General features: G+C 40.8%; 1 protein-coding gene across 2 annotated transcripts in view; it reads left to right on the forward strand.

Annotated features, from left to right (window-relative positions):
* The first annotated feature begins 664 nt into the window (after window positions 1–664).
* LOC127584712 (dihydropyrimidinase-related protein 1-like) overlaps window positions 665–17,305 on the forward strand; it is a 40,853-nt gene continuing 24,212 nt past the window's right edge. The window contains exons 1-3 of one of the 2 annotated variants that reach the window (XM_052041610.1): window positions 665–1,269; window positions 13,602–13,690; window positions 17,071–17,255. In XM_052041610.1, the coding sequence (XP_051897570.1) occupies window positions 898–1,269; window positions 13,602–13,690; window positions 17,071–17,255 (646 nt within the window). In that variant the 5' untranslated portion in view covers window positions 665–897. Of the gene's footprint in view, window positions 1,270–2,298; window positions 2,488–13,601; window positions 13,691–17,070; window positions 17,256–17,305 lie in introns of those variants that run through there. The other variant, XM_052041617.1, reaches the window with a different exon arrangement.

Genomic DNA, 17,305 nt, shown 5'->3' on the forward strand with positions numbered 1-17,305 from the left:
CTCCCTATCGTTAAAATTCTCGTTATTTTGATATTAACACAGTCCTTCAGTTTTGTTGATGGCCGCAGGCCAGAGGTTAGTAGTTGCTTCTCAGATGTAAATCGATATAATCACGTGATGATTTGACAAGGGCTGTGTTTATATGGACTTAAATTTGCATCCAGTTCTCATAATTTCTTTTAATGCTTTGTAAGCTACATCACCAATTTCCGTTCATGTGTATGTTTAGTTTTTCAACCACCAGTTAATATTTTGAAAATTCGATCTAAGGTAATCGGTTGAACTTTGTTCTTTGCTTTAAGAGCGCGCAGATATGATGATCCCAACAAAAGTCCATGTACGCGCACTCTACCTGCAGAGAGGTCAGGCCACGCGTCTGTCTTGCAAGAAAACTAACGTGACCATTCTCCAGCCAAAGAGTGACCTCAGGCTGACGACGCTGCCTGAACTCCCCACCCCCAGCGGTCCGCCAGTGTGGGACGGTGCTGAAAGGACAGCTCACCGTGCACTGAATGCTGATCATCCGGGCACGTTTTGATCGATCGTTTCAATGCTGCTGCTTTCCGCCAAGCCACCCCTCGCCCTCCCAACTCCCACTCAGAATTCATCCCAAGGCCCCTCCTCAGAGGAAGGAATGACCAAAAAAAACCTGCCGAACCAACAGCGACACTTTTCTTTGCATTTCTGCAGACGCTATTACTTCCGTGTCAGAAGCTTTGGCTGAAATCTGCTGTCACTGGAGGATTCATTGACTTGCTAGATGCTGACTGGGTTCCACTTTACTGCCGGTGTGGGTGTGCGAGGGTGTGAAAGTGTGAGTGTTGCAGAGAGTTGAGGTCTTGTTCGATTCCCAGAAATCGGGCCGTTTCTCTCTTTCTCAGAGAGTGTGCGGGAAGGATGGCTGATGGTAAGAGACACTGGAACAAGGAGGATGATCTCCCGGTGTACCTGGCTAGACCGGGTACCACGGCTCAAACCCCCCGGCAGAAATACGGAGGCATGTTCTGCACCGTGGAAGGTGCGTATGAGAGTAAGACAATAGATTTCGATGCCTACAGCGTGGGGCGACGCAGCTCCAAGGCATCCAGGAGCTCCAGTCGGCATGACATCCTGTCCCCGGAATCGGACAGACTGAGCGAAACAGCCAGCGACATCAGCGAGATCTCCGGCTCGGTCATCAGCTCTCCCAGCGAGAGGGAGGAGAGGGGCCCGCTGGAGATCAAAGCTGCGACGGGCAAGGAGCTGCTGCAGGGCTGGGAACAAGGCAAGGTACACCCCCCCATCATCGTCATTGTCATACAACGACGCCAACACCACACGCACAAAAGTTCCTTCTCATATAACAATCAAATCATCCCATCCAGTTTCCAAAGTCACCGGGAGGAGGCTTCATTTTAAACACCTTTTGATTGGATTAAGTTGTTTGAAAGTCGTGATACAACAGGGGCTTTATGGTGGTTTTCAGTCACCGTGGAGGAGGGATTTAACAAATCCATTCCTGGTTAAAAGTGCCCCGCTGTAAAGTGGACTGATTCTTTTGTTCGGTGTTTATTGAACTGGAATCAGGCGACCGGGGGCAGGGGAAGGAGAGAGGCTCACTCCTCGGGGCTTGCTTCATGCTGCAGTCACTGTGCCGGAATCCGGGCTGGCGCAGAGCAGAAGCGTTTCCATCACTTTGAACAATTCCCCACCCTCTCGCTGTTGCCACAGGAGCCATTGTCTGTGGCAGCGTGACTCGCTCTTCCTCTCACGTTTCGTTTTAACGCCCGGGTGGTTTTCTTAATCCACGATATTTCAAAGTTCCATCTTCCCATCAACTCCTTTGAACAACATTTAAACAAAGACAACCTGAGGATTTCTATAATAGAACAAATGCAGCAAAACCTCCTCTTGCGATGACTGCCCCGCTGGTGTCTTAACTTGGGAAATTTGGGGTTGGAAGGCATGACTTCATTTGGCACCGAGGGGCAGCGTGCTGCGAAACGGCGGCGTGCTCAACACATTTTACAGGAAGGGTTACAGAAGACCTTTCGGGGGTGGGCTGGGGAGAGTAAACCCAGACATTTTAAGGTAGCTTCCCATTAACCCAAAGGAGAAAACGAAAAGCACCAGTTATACTAATTTGATTGCCCGTTGAGGAAAAAAAAACCGAGGGCATTGGTGCCGCTGGATTTCGTCAGTGTGCAGGGCTCCCTCGGCTGCCGGTGGGAAGTGCTTCCTGAGGTGAACCGCGCCTGCATTAGGCTGGCAGCCGCTAGAAGGAGCTCTTTGCTAACTCCCTCTGGACGGCTGCAGACATCTACACCAGCACACAGAAACACTTTCATTAATAAATACTGCTTTCCAAAAGGAGCGAGTTTGTAAGGTCACAATTGGCAGCCCAGTTTAAAGCCTAAAATCTACTCTTTAACACCCCACCCTTCCTCTCACAATAAAGTGCAGGCAAACATGCCCAACCAAGACGACCAGGACATGCACCGCGTAACGGTAAGCTCTTTCTTTGGGGGAAGGAAGGGCGCGCTAGCGTCCCAGTGTGTGTGTCTGTGTGTGTGTGTGTCTGCTCCATACCGGTACCTTGGGGGAAAGGGGGCTAAGGAAAAAATTTAACCAGGGGTTTGACTGCATCCACTTTGGGAGCAGGGATATGCTAGGGGAAAGCTGTATTATGGCGGCGAACGGCCCAGAAGGCGATGGTCCGTTTCAAACGATTTCCAGCATATGTTTTTCTTTTGTAATTAAAATAAATGTTGCTCATACTACTGATTGTGGTTGGAGCGTTGATAGGGGACTGTACGTGCAAAGAGAGAAAGAGTTATAAGCGAACAAATGGTTTCAGACAATGTCGTGGGTGTGGCTGTTCTGGCGAAAAGACGAGATCGATAGATTGATCAATATGCATCCTAAAGGGTCGGTACAAATAACTTGCAGCCTGATGGATTCACAGAGAAAAGGAAGCTGATTTAAACAGAAGCAGTCATTTCATGGTCAGATCACAGTTCAAGGACAAAAGATATTGATACCGCCCGCAACTCTGGGCGTCGGATGGCGAACGAAGAGTGAATCCGATTGTAGATGGAGAGAACAGATTTTTTTGTATATAATGGGAGGGGCTGGATGGATTCAACCGAGACAAAAAACCCTTCATAGCACAAAGCGCCATCATTGAGACACACCTTGAGGGTCAAACTCTGATTACACAAACAATCGGATGTTGTGGGTGGGATTACTTTGGATATTTTACATCGATATTTATAATACTCTTTAGGGAAAGGGTGTTGCCGATAGTTGCAGGTAAAACATAAACTGAAGTGATTAATATTCTAGCATGTAGAGCTCTTTGTTACGTTGCTGTAGACTCCCTGTTTGATGTGTGGAGACTCCCTTTGATGTGGTATTACAGAATCTTGGGGCAGTTGTCTTTCAACTCGGTGACATGTATCAGTTTAGACGGACGAACAAAAAGTCTCATCTGTCTGATATAATTTGGTTAGCGACTGGTCTACATTGTAATGCCGTCACCTGGGATTTTGTCGTACACTAGTTTCTCTGGGGCAGCTTGGCTGTATCGTCTTCCCGGGCAATCAATAAAGTCACCAAAGTGTGAGTTTGAGACAGGACAATGGGTAGATGAAGCGGTGGCCTTGAGGCTGAAGGTTTTTCAGCTGGGGTGGGTGACGCCCATCTCCAACCCAGCTATGTAATGTGTCCCGAGAACACAGTAGTGTCTATTATTAGAGCACAGATTATTTTTCACTTTCAGACATATGAACGTGCTGTAAATTTATTCAGTGAACAATAGGATTCATGAAGTGGAAAAGCAGATTGCAAGTCATTGTGTTCATATTTCAGCATTGTTACAAACGGAAAACTCGAAACTCTTATGTCTAATTTCAGCGTGAAACACTGGTGCCTTTAATATACTGGCATATTTCAAGATACTTGATTAAAAGGGGGATTTTGATAGAAAAGAGTTGGCTGGTTTTTTGAATAACGTAAGGAGGGGATTTTGGAAGAAAATAACCCAATAGATCGGTGGGATGGTCAAATGATCCTCTGTTAATGTTGCAGCAGGTGCGAGGGTTACAGGGAAGATCAGAGTTGGAAGAGAAGAGGCAGACTGGAAGGGTGCAGAGAGCCCAGTCATTGATTTGGAAATGAGGAGGATGCAGAGTGATAGTTAAATGCAATGTAATTTGTGACAGTTGTGAGGGATAAAAATACTGCAGATGCTGGAAATCTGAAATAAAAGCAGATAATGTTGAAAATACTCAGCAGGGTGGACAGCATCTCTGGACAGAGAAACAGTTAACTTTTCAACGAACAATCTGCTGGAAGAACTCAGCAGGTCAAGCAGCATCTGTGGGAGGAAAGGAATAACGCTGACAATGCCTTTCCTCCCACAGATGCTGCTCGACCTGCTGAGTTCCTCCAGCAGATTGTTCGTTGCTCCAGATTCCAGCATCTGCAGTCTCTTGTGTCTCCAGTTACCTTTTCAAGTCTGAGACCATTCATCAGTACTGAGAAGTTGTAGCTCATTTGTCTCTTAATGAAAACAAACAGCTGGATGGCACAGGTGCTGTTATGGAATTAAGGCTGATGGTGGGGAGACAAAAAAAAACTTGCTTGTGGATGAGATTGCCCATCAGTAACATATGGATGAGAATTATGGACCAAAGGTAGAATATTGGGGCACAACAGATGTAATTATATGGGCATGGGAGGGTGAAAATGGGTTGGGACAATGGTGCAGATACTGGGTGATGACAAAGCACGGTGCAGTCAGGGATGGTGGCTGTAGAGAGATCAAAGAAGATGACGAGTAATGCATTATGGTCATGGTTGCATATTTCATATTTAGAGCATAGAACAGTTCTGTACAGCATAGGAGCAGGCCCTTCAGCCCACCATGTCTGTGCTGACTATGGTGCTAATCTAATTAATCTCATCTGCCTGTGCGTAGTCTGCACACCTCTGCTCATTGCCTGTTCATGTGTCTGTCTACATGCCTCTTAAACATTGCTATCATACCTGCTTCCGCTACCTTCCCTGGCAGCATGTTCCAGGCACCTACTGCTCTCTCTGTGTTTAAAAAAAAAAATACTTGCCTTGCAAATCTCCTTTCAATTTTCCTCTTCTCACCTCAAACCAGTCTAATAGTTGACATTTCCATCCTGGGAAAAAGCCCTATCCATGCCTCTTATAATTTTATCAGGTCACCCCCTCAGCCTTTGATGCTTCACAGAAAGCAATCCAAGTTTTCCCAACTTCTCACTATAGCTAATACTCTCCAATCCAGACAACATCCTGGTGAAGCTCTTCTGCACCCTCTCCAAAGCTGCAACATCCTTCCTGTAACATGGCACCCAGAACTGTACACTATACTACGCGTGTGGCCTAACCAAAGTTTTATACAACTGCAACTTGACTTCCTGACTTACATTCTCAATGCCCCGACCAATGAAGGCAAGCAATCCATACGCCTTCTTTACCACCCTACCCATTTGTTTTGCCACTTTGAGGGAGCTATTGACTTGCACCCCAAGGTAGTTTTGTACATCAATGTTTCCAAGAGTCCTGCCATTTACTTAGACTTTCCTCTTGCATTTAACCGAACAAAATGCAACACCTCACACATCTGGATTAAACTTAATTTGCCATTTCTCTGCCCAATATTTGTTTGTCTTGACTAATTTAGAGCTCTCTCAGTCAGAAAACAATAACGGTTTATGAATTAAGAATAATGGGAGTGGTAGCAATGGAGTAAGGTGGTGATGTATGCAAAAGACTTTGTAGCTTTTGGTGAATATAATTTCAATCATAATTTTTGTGTGCCAAGAAATGGTAAATCAAACAAGACCTCAACTTTTGAAAATGCAACTTCCCCTCCTAGCTCCACATTAATTACCATTGTTAATGATTACTTGTTTTTTTTAGAAATAATCCAATTTCTTTTAAACATTCCCTCTAAACCCACACTTGACCTTCCTGTAAAACTCCATCTATCATCTTGTGTTCTTGTCACAAGTCCTGGAATGTGTTGTTACCTCGTATCTCCAGGATCAGGGCTCCAGACCTGCTTACAGCCTTGGTCCAAGCACAGACCAAAGAGCTGAATTCTGCTGATGAGGTGAAAGTGATTGCCTGTGACATTGAGGCTCTATTTGTGTGTTACTGAGGAGCCTTGGTAAAACAAGTCAATAGGTATCAAGGGGAAAATACACCAATGATTGGTCATATCTTATTTAAAGGGAGATGGTTGTGCTTATCGGAGGTCAATCACACCAACCGCACAACATCTCTGCAGGAGTTCCTCTAGGTAGTGGTTTAGACTCGACCATCTTCAGCTACTCCACCAGTGACTTTCCTTCCATCAAAGGTTCAGAACTACAGAAATTTACTGATGCCTGCATCCATAATGCCTCAGAAAATGAAGCAGTTTATGCCCACACACAGCAGGACCTAGAGAACAGTCAGGTGTAGGCTGATATCTGAAAATTTAATTGGTCTTGCACAAGGTCCAGACAATGACCATTTCCAACGAGGGGAAGTTTAACCATCCACCCCTGACATTCAATGGCATTGCCTTCTCTGTCCCTAATTATCAATGGTTTGGAGGGCGGGACAGGGGAAGGGGGTGTCATCGTTGACCATAAATTCAATTGCACCAGCCATATGAATTTGGTAGCTGCAAGAGTAGGTCAGAAGCCGGGTAGCTTACCATCTAATACTGCAAAGCCCTTCCAATATCTTCAAGGTATATCAGGAATATGATGCAATACTCTTCACTTGCTTGAATGAGTACAGCTACAGCGACTAGTCAAGAAGATTGGTACTATCCAGGACAAAACAGTCTGTTTAATTGGCCACAAATCTACTACTAGAACTGTTCACTCCCTTTGCCACTGGTACACCTTAGCCACAGCATGTACCATTTTACAATATTCTGCAGTTACTTGCCTAGGTTACTCTGTAATTCTCTGAAGGATAAGGATAGCACATGCATGAGAACACCGACACCTATTGGTTCCACTTCAAATCGCAAGCAACATTGACTTGGAAGTATATTGCTGTTTCTGTCTTGTCACTGGGTCTAAATCTTGGAACTCCCTACCTAACCCCATTGTAGGAATACTTTCATCAGAAGGACTGCAATGGTTCAAGAAGGTGTCTCACCAATACTATCTCCAGGACAATTGGGTCCAATGTCAAAAAATGCTGACTTTGCCAGCAATGCCCACATCATGTAATTGAATAAATAAGGAAAACACTCTGGTCATTGCCAATTTCTTCAAACCTTTTGAATCCTTTGAACAGATCTGCTGTTCCGTTCACAGCATTACCTTCTTTGATTCAAGCCATGAGTTATTGTGTAACTGCGACCATGGTACATTCACCTTCCTTGACTTCCAAGAACTCTATAGTTTTCAACCACAGTATTATCCAGGATGAATTTGATTGGCGCTCCATCTGCCACAGTTGACATCAATGTTCTATGCAATATGGCTCTGGTGTGTGCCATCGAAAAGATGCACTGCAGCAACTTGCTATAGCACCTCTGAAACCCATGAACTGGTGAAGATGACCATCTCCAAGTTTCTCTTCAATTCATGCCCCAAGTCATTCTTACATTGGATTTGTCCTGTGACTGAATAATAGAGGAACATCATACCATGCCTTTTCATTATCCACCATCATAGGGCTCCAAGAGGAGCATAGACTCCTTATGGCATAGACTCATCAGAATGAAAATGAGGTTTAATTGTTTAAATTATGGTCCTCTGGATGTGGAGTCAATGAAAATTTTCTAAATATTTATTCAATAAAGGCATCAAGGGATATCAAATTAAATGACCTAATTAAATGGTGCCAAAGCCTTGAGGGCTGGAATGTTGGAATCAATGAGCCAATTTTCTTCAATCATTTTCTCATATTAACTTTTGATATCTGCCAAAGATTTATAGTCATCCGTCTTCTTTCGGTCATTTGCATGCTTTCCTTTAGTAAAACAATTCAAAGGTTTAGGTCCAGTTTTAATCAGTATTTAATGGCAAATGATCTGTTTCCGTAGTGTCTAATAACCTGCACGTAACCAGGTCTCGCTTATGTTGGAGAGTAGCTTTTATTAACACAAAAGTATCATTTTCAGCCCCAGTAATAACCTCCAATCTTTCTGAATTAACTGCCCAGCCACTGCTAGCTGGTCCAATGGCTGGGCATCTGTTTAAGACCGAACTGGCCTTTAAAATCTCTTCCTTTCCTGTTTTGCTGCATTGCTTATCCCCACCTTCATATCAGTGCCTATTGCTTAAATGCTTGCATGTATTATTCCTGTACTTGCTTTCTCAGTGTTCTCCTTGATGCTCTCCCAGAACCTCACTAACATAAACTTCAACTTGTCCTAACTTATTCACGTAATGTCCCTCAATAAGTTTTGGTCAGCTATCGATCTTTAAAATCCAAATCATCACCTTCATATGTCTGCAACCCACTTCTATTTTTCATTCCCTCTCAAACACTTCTTCTGTTCTAGTTAAACAGGCATTAAACTCTGCTTCCCTATTTGACACCTATGCCAGCTAGCATTGCAAGTGTTGTCTTGGGCATTGTGCTTCCCTTTCCAAGTCCCTGCAATGCATTGCAGATGTTGCTGCCTTGGGAATACTGAAACCATTGACTTCAATGTCTGTTCCATAGTACTGCCTCTCTGGCAACTGCCTCAAACTGAACCAGACTATTTATAGCCTGGTGAAAAGTTGGACCTTTTTGTAGTGTTTTTGGACTTCATACCATCACTGACTGTTCATTTCTACCTCCTTAACATTACTTGACACTGCTGCTGTGTTAGCTCATCTGCTGTTGAAACATTCATCAATTCATTTTTTTAACCTCTAAACACAAATACTTCAATTGATTCAGTTGATTCAGAAAGATTGGAGGTTATTACTGAGGCTGAAAATGATACCTGCTGTCCTCCCTTGTTGTACTCCATGAGGTCTTGGAAAATGTTCTTGCCCATGTCCTACCTCCCACTGTTCAATTCACCCTTCACCCTTGTGCTTGCTAACCTACATTGGCTCCCAGTTAAGCAATGCCACAATCTGTAACGTGCTCATCATTGTTTTCAACCCTTAGTTCCCCTCCATCACGCCCGTTCTGATTATCCTACCCCTCCCTATCCCTCACACTCTGTAGCCCTTTGGGATCATCTGCAGTTATCCAATACTGGCCTCTTTAACAGCCCCAGATTTAATTGCCACACCATTGCTGTCCATACCTTCAATGTCCAAGGCACTGTGCTCGAATTCTCTTCATAAACCTGCTTGCCTCTCTTTCTTCCTTAAAGATTGCTTCTTAAAGTTTAGAGCTTTTGGTTAGCTGTCCCACTTCTCCTTATTTGTTTTGGTATTTTTTTTTGTTTGATAAAGCTACGGTGAAGCACCACAGGATATTTTTGCTACATTAAAGGTGCTCTTTAAATGGAAGTTTTTGTTATTGCTATTGTCTTTTAAGACCTTCCTTAAAATTTATCTCATTGAACAAACTTTTGATGGCATTTGCTAAAACATCTGACTCACAGTTTTTCTTTTATCTTTACTTCTCTGTTTTGTTACCTCTACAGTGGAAACTGTTGTTGAAAGATATGTTTGACAGATAAGTCAATAATATCTTTCATGTGTGAATTGTAGAGTATGTTTGCATGTTGGTATTGTCATGACTTTATACTGTTGAACAGTTAAAACCTCAAATAACTCATGCCAACACCTGCCAAGCAATCTAAACTAAAGAATCTGACCATTCTGGAAACAATGGTCAGGAAACCTAGAATTATAGGTACAATCTAATACATAAACCAGGCTTTTAATTAGACCATGTGTTTGCTCTGTAATTAAAAACTAATTACCATATACTCTCCAGAGAAATGAGTGAATCTTAATTGTTGGACCATCTGGTTTATTAAATTTAATTATTGATTATTATAACAGATAATGTGGAAAATAATTGTACAAGATAAATCTGGTTCTCCAGATCAGTGGGTGATACTCAGATGTAATGCATATAGACACTGTGATCAAATTGTATGATGCAGTTGATGTCTCCAGTTCATAGAACCATTCAGATACTCATTTGGTCTGTGCTCAGTTTGTAATTATGGTATTTTGAACACAATCAAAGTTCTTGGATGGCGATTGACTAAAATGGCCAATTGAAGGTCTGCTATACTGTTAGTTATGATTTAAAGAAAAGGCAATTACTGTTGGTTAAATCTTATTCTGAGCTGGTTTCATGATTATTATGAACATTTCAGGAGAATATAGAAGTTACCTAATTATTACTGATGCATTGTATACCATGTAATAATGGTGGAGATTAGGCTAAGGAGTTGCTACTAGCAAATAATTATGGCTTTAGGTATGCTTGGAGTCATTAGAGTTCCATATTGTTTTAGAAATACTTCTGTATTACTATAGTAAGAGGGCAATTTTACATCTAATGGTGAATTACCTTTTATATATCTTGTTCCTGTATCAGTCTTCATAAATGGTTCTGAGTATTAAACAGGATCATTTAATATTCATACTGTACAAAATAGTCAGTTAATAATGGCATATAGTATTGCCAGCTGAAGGATGTTTTTAATAAAAGTTTAGTCATTCACGGGGACTTTTTTATTTAAGTCAAGCCATTAACTTTTGTACGTGCAGGTTCCTTGGACTTGAGAGTCACAAGTGTAGCTGAGATTACCATTAACATCCGCTAATGTGCATTGCTAATGTTTCCAGAACCGTGGAATCAATATGTTGGTTGGAAGTATCCGTACTGGGGAAAATACAGTCCAAGGAATGTATTTCAGGACAAGCTAAGCATTCTGAATAAATACAGTCATTTTGACTAAAATGAATAATGTATTGATTTAATTTTACTTTACTGCCATTCTTTAATCTGCCTCCAAGACCAGTTGTGCTGTTCACTGCAGCATTAGCCTGAGGCCTTTCAAACTGTTTGCCTTTGGTCACAAGCACTTAGGCTTGTGTGAGAATTAGCACCAGCTGGACTTGATTTGCATGTCTAGTCCTGTGGTGTACATTGGATGCCCCAGAGAACAAAGATGCCCCTTTTTCAAGATATCTTTCCTCTCCCCAAGCTGACTGGTACCACCTCTCCACTCCTGCATGCTTCCCATCATGCTTCTCAGACAATCCATCTGATTTCCTTTCTTCCTCAGCGTTGTACTGGAGTTTTCTCCCATGCTAGAATCGCCAGAGTCTTTGATGGTGAAACTAACAGTGTCTGCTGGTTTTGCTGCCAGCATGAAACTCACAGTAGCTTTTGGATTTTTGCGTGCATGTTTCCACAGAGAATTCCCAAAGTGTGCCGAGTTGTTCAGCCCTTCTCTGAAGGCTGCACTTTCTCCTACCAGAGAGAAAAAATTCTATTACATTGAAAAGAACTAATCTCATCATAACGTACCTGAAAGTCTTGTGTTTTGTTACATGTGATCTAGGTGAATTTTTAAAGAAACATTGACAGAATTATTACTTAACAAGCTCTTTGGTCCTAGAAAAAATAATTTTCACAAGTAATTAAAGATATAATGGGATAGAAATTTCTCCTGTGTCTTATGCTCTAAATGTGTGAATTAATAATGTCTGAGCTTTGAACTTTGCTTCTGAAATTAATTGGTCATGGAGCTAATCACTGACCTTGAAGGCTAACCACAAAGATTCAGACTTCCAGCTAATGTTAGTTGCTCCGAGGTGTTAATTCAAGGGATCCGTGGCATCCAGCAGCTGTAGTGTCATTGAGTTGCGTGAGTGACCAATCATATTAAAGAATTCTCAGCCAGTAAGCCAGGAACTTTTAAAAAAAATTCCTTTTAATTAATTTTAACACTTTAAAGAGTTCACTTAATTAGTTAGGAGTTTGCCTGACTTCTTGGTAAAATGTTGATGAGTGATGAGCAGATGCCCAATAGGATGATCAGGTTCAATACGTGCTCGAGACAAGCTGCCCAGCTACAAGAACATAATTGGATATTATTCAAGTACTCAAGACTTTAAGAATATCTGCCAAGCAACAGTATTTACCTTGAAGAGTTTGCAGGATCTGGTTAGTATTCTGATATGTCACAATTCTTTGACCACATCTTGCATTTTCCAGTACTTGTAGATCCTTGCAACTCTCAAAGCTTCAGATACTCTACGATCCTGCCACTGTTTCTAAACTCTAAGACCCTCTACATCTGGGTTTCCAATTCTTGTCCTGATTGACAAACAACATGCTAACCCAAAAATTCCAAAACATTTAAAACAATACACTATGCTTTGTATTGTGGTAAATTTGAAATATTCAAGTCTGTGAAAGCAATTCCACAAGACATTCAAATTATATATCCTCTTTCCATCAAATTCCATAATATGTGCCATGGAAGGTGATTGTCTTTGGTTTAAGATTATAGCTTCTACCCCCATTAATAAAGGTCACTAAACCAGTAATTAAATATGGGGATTCATTTTTATTTACTTACTACTTAGGCTTACTGCTTACTGTAGATAAAGTTATCCATTGGGTTATAGTCAAAAATTTACAGTTATAACAAATTTAGAAAATGGTTTGAGATACTAAGATCCAATTTCTACTTCATTCTTAAACTGGTGGCAATATGCTATATTAGGTAAACTTCCTTCATACTCAACAGCTAATTGGATGAGTTGAGCTGGCAGTATGCTATATTAGGTAAACTTCCTTCATACTCAACAGCTAATTGGATGAGTTGAGCTCTTGCTGTTGTGTCTAGTTGTGCAATATGTCTTCTTGGAAGGATTATTAATACCAGCTTGCCTTGTGGACATTGCCACATGTGTGGGATGCTTTCCAAAACACAGTGCTGGCATAGAGGGTAGGTGCATCTCAAGGAAACTCATCAATCTATTGTATGCTGTTGGTATGGTTCCAAAGCAACCTAAATTGCCAGAAATGGCTACACCTTTTCATTCTGTGTAAACTGTTGGCATGAAATTGAAGCAATCAGAAATGGAGGATGATGTGAGTGAGTAATTCTCCAGCATATTTACTTTTGTCAATATAAAGTCACATCTTCTTTGTAAGCAAGGTGAGTTTTTGTTGGTTGTGACCCGAGTTTTCAAGCACCAAGAGGATAATGTATGCCTTGAGAGTGAGAGAACAAACCAGTGCTTATCGCATTATATAAGGGGCTGACATTGATGAAGGTACATCCAGCTTTTAGAAGGATTTGAGTTTGTACAGGATCTTAAGTAGATATAAAAATTCTGGTATGTTTTAATTCAGTTCTGGTTCTTTACTGTTTCCAAGTGACCATTTTCATGTATGAGTGTTGATAGCGAGGATAGACTGACCATAACATTGTGCAGTTATCACAGCTGAGTCCAACCCAACACAGACCCAGTTTTGGTTCCAAGTGTACTTCTGTATCTTCAACTGTACGTCAGTGTATCTTTCGATAATGGGTACTGCTTTGTTTACTCAATGCAAAGGTTTTTTTCTACTGCTTTTATTTTGTCCTGTTAATGGTACAGATTTTTTTCTTTGTCATGTACTCAACTTTTTACTTCTTTTTATAGAGTGATCAAATTCTTATTAAAGGTGGAAGGATCATCAATGAAGACCGGTCCTTCTATGCTGATATTTATCTAGAGGATGGAATCATAAGGTAAAGCATCTGTAACAAGCTCCTCTATGAATATGGAATTTCATGGCAGCTGTGTGTATGCACTTGTCATGCATAGTTTAATGCAAATGCATTTGGAATGCCCATAGTAAATTGCTAAGAAGGATGCATCGAAGTGATGTGGAAGATTTGCAATAGTATAGATACTAGCAAAGGGAAGGGAATATAAGCATGTGTAAGTAGTTAAACCTAATCCTATATCTGAACTGGTATCAAAGTTCTGGAAATTTGCAATAGTAAACATCCTTTGAGACAATAATGGAGCAACATGAATGTCTCAAGCTTTCAGATGCTGATTTTGCTAGTGGTGTGTTCCATCTGCTGTGAGTTGCATTGGATTGTGTTTGTGGTTAGATTGCTTTTTATGATTGAAAAATATAATTTTCTTCCTCGTGGGATGTTACTGTAGAATATGAACCCTTGTACAAGGTTAACAAGCAAGTTTTCTTTTAGTTTGCCATCATTTTAGTACGTTTGTTCACCTTACACTAGGAATGTGGATGATGTTGTTGGGCTTGGTTGTTCCTTGAGTCAGATAGTACAGATAGTTATTGATGTCTGCTGCTAACCTTACATTCTCTAATCATTACTTCAGCTAATCTGAACATTTTCAAAATACAAATTAAACTGTAAAGTGTGAATTAATATGAAGCATCTTATAAAAATTTGTATCTCAGAAATCCAGATTTGTTAAAATATCAATGTGTGTTAAATGCTGCCTGTGACATCACCTGAGTATTGATAACTGAATTCTACTTTTTTTCCTAGATGGGATGGGATAAGATAAGATACAGCTTCTCTCCAAATGATCTTGGAGGAGCCTAAACAGTTAGCTTCGGAGGGTATAGAGCGCCTCACAATTCAACACCACCTTTTTTTCACCCAGTGTTTGTGCATTTGCGCTTATGGCAGTCAGGACTAGTTAGTAAGCAGGAGGTGGAGCTTTGGATTTTGTTTGTAATTGTTTTCTTAGTACAGAGTCATATAAGAAAAATATTGTGGCATAGGTTTTACCTGCCACCGCTGTCCACAGATCCCCATTGCCTTTCCTAAGATTTCACCTGAAATTGAACTACTCAGAAAATTTACTTGTATTACTAAGTGGTACAATGAAAGGGCTTTCTTAAGTTCAATTAAATCTTACACTTGATGTGTGTTTATTACCTGAGCTGTTACCTAGTGAAACCAAATACCTTAGTCATTGAAGAGTTGGCCTGATTTCCTTCCCAGTAATATCACTGAGTAAGCAATCTGCTGCAGCAGATTACTATACAGACACTCAAGGAGTTAACTGAATAACTCTGCACGTCTTGGCTGTGACTTCAAGGGATGATGCCAAGTAAAAACTATGTACTTTGTCAGTGGGAGAGAAAACTGGAAGCAACTTCTGTGTAGGTCTAATAATGATGTAAACTTTTGGATGAAATGTTAGATAATGTTTAGTGTAAGTACATTAAGATTCAGTCCCATTCAAGAAGGGAATTCTGCATACCTTTTGCATTTGTAAGCCCTTTCCTTCTCCTGACATTTATAAGACACCCACTTCATAAACTTTAAATATAATTGTTCAGTTTGCTGCTCTTTAGTTTCTAACTTCAACAAGGTCCAGCCTTTATTCTCAGGGTAGCTTAACCAGAATCTGGAAAACAAAGTTCTGCACACACATTTAAGCACAAAAATGGAGAATAGAATGGAGTATTCTCTGCCTGTACAATGTCTGACACCACACCAATATTAAATGAAGAGCTGATCAGCTCACAAACTAAAGTTTTGAGGCACTGCCTTCAAGGAGAAATGAGCTATGGCTTGGACAAAGGGCAGGAAGTAAATTACAACTGAAAACATAAATAACTAGGAATCTTTATTTTGGTGTAGTTCCAGAGAAACTATTTCAAATCTCCAAACATAAATGCCTTACTTCTGTGGACACATGCTTGAACATGCCATTTTTACTCTCTACTAAATTCATATAACTTCATTCATAATGCTATTTACCTATGTAAATGTGTCATACTGTAATTACACATTTTCACTAGGTAGTTCTGTGCCTGGTTTATGAATGTCTTTATAGTCCCTTTTTAAAAGCCATTACTCAATCTGTCATCTTAGGTTTTCTTTTATATTGGTTAAGTTTGTGTACTAAAATTTAAATCTTTATCTCTTGATTAACCGTTTCAGCATCATGGCTCATTTTCTTCCATAAATTGAGCTTGTGAGATTTTCACATGAGATCATTGACAAGCCAATATAACTTTTAATACTAAAATAGAAAGTTCATGTGATGGGCTTTTGTTGGGCCAGTTCTTGCTTCTGTGGCCCTCTTTGACCGAGCATCAATCTGGATCAGAGCATCCAGCGCTCCAGTGATGTAGTTTCAGCAATGGTGAAGCCACTGGTGCAGTGAGGAGGCCCCAGCTCCAAATCTAATCTGAAGGTTTTGACAGCTTGCTCCCAGCTTTGACAGCTTGCTCCCAGCTTTGCTGCTTGCAAAAGATCCAAATGACTTTTAAGAACTTTAAAATTTCTTTGACAATCAGAGATCTAAATAATATTAACGTTGTAGTAAATAACTAAAAAATATTAAATAAAATGACAATACGTAATTAAAACACATTTAAGATAAAGCAACATAGTTCGAAGAAAATAAATTTACTTTCTCATTTTCCTTCTAAATCTTTGCCCAACATTCCCGACAGGAATTAATCCAGTTTTATATCCAGCACCAGGTTTCTCGTGCCTAATCTAAGAGGCTTTCCACAGCTTTGTGCTGGGAATTGCAGTAGATCTGGTGTATGCTATTGGAATTCATTTGGAATCCAGTTGTGAAGCAAACTGACATATTGGGCCTTCAGAATCTTTTTGTAAATCTGTGATTTCACATTTGGCAGTGTATGTACAGGAGTCCTAGATTAACTGCTATTTAATTGGCTAGGTGCCAGCAGTATTGCTGGCAGTACTGAGTGGGATCAGGGTAAGCACCAAGCTCCTGAATCCCCCTCTTATTGCACAGGCTCTGCCTGACTTTTGCACTGGTTCCCAAGCTTCTGTGTTTCAGCTGTTTGCTGGAATTGGCCTGATGTTCAGCAGGATTTTTGTACCCTTGTCCACTATTTCAGCATTTGTCAGTAATTTTATGTGGTTTTCTGGTTTTGTACCTGTAGCTCTGACATTGCATTGCAATACGGACTGAAGAAATGGCTGCAAATGAATTTCAAAGGATGTCAACCAAAATTAATAATTGAATCTTTCTTTGAATCAAAACCTATATGCTTTGTCATCGATGTTTATCAACGATTACTCTTAGATTGGACTCTGTTTTGTGCTTGGATATATTATGACTTGTGTTCCTTTTTATCTTGCAGAGAAATAGGGGACAATCTAAATGTTCCTTCTGGTGTGAAAACCATCGAGGCAAATGGCAGGATGGTTATCCCAGGAGGGATCGACGCAAACACCTATTTGCTGAAACCCCATATGAGCACCACTAGTGTAGATGACTTCTTTCAAGGAACAAAGGCAGCCCTGGCAGGAGGAACCACAATGATAAGTAAGAAATATAACTTTCCTAATGCCCATTCCCCGTCCCTGGCCTTTCAT

The sequence above is a fragment of the Pristis pectinata genome, chromosome 2 (assembly GCF_009764475.1).
Source record: "Pristis pectinata isolate sPriPec2 chromosome 2, sPriPec2.1.pri, whole genome shotgun sequence".
In the NCBI taxonomy this organism is placed as follows: Eukaryota; Metazoa; Chordata; class Chondrichthyes; order Rhinopristiformes; family Pristidae; genus Pristis; species Pristis pectinata.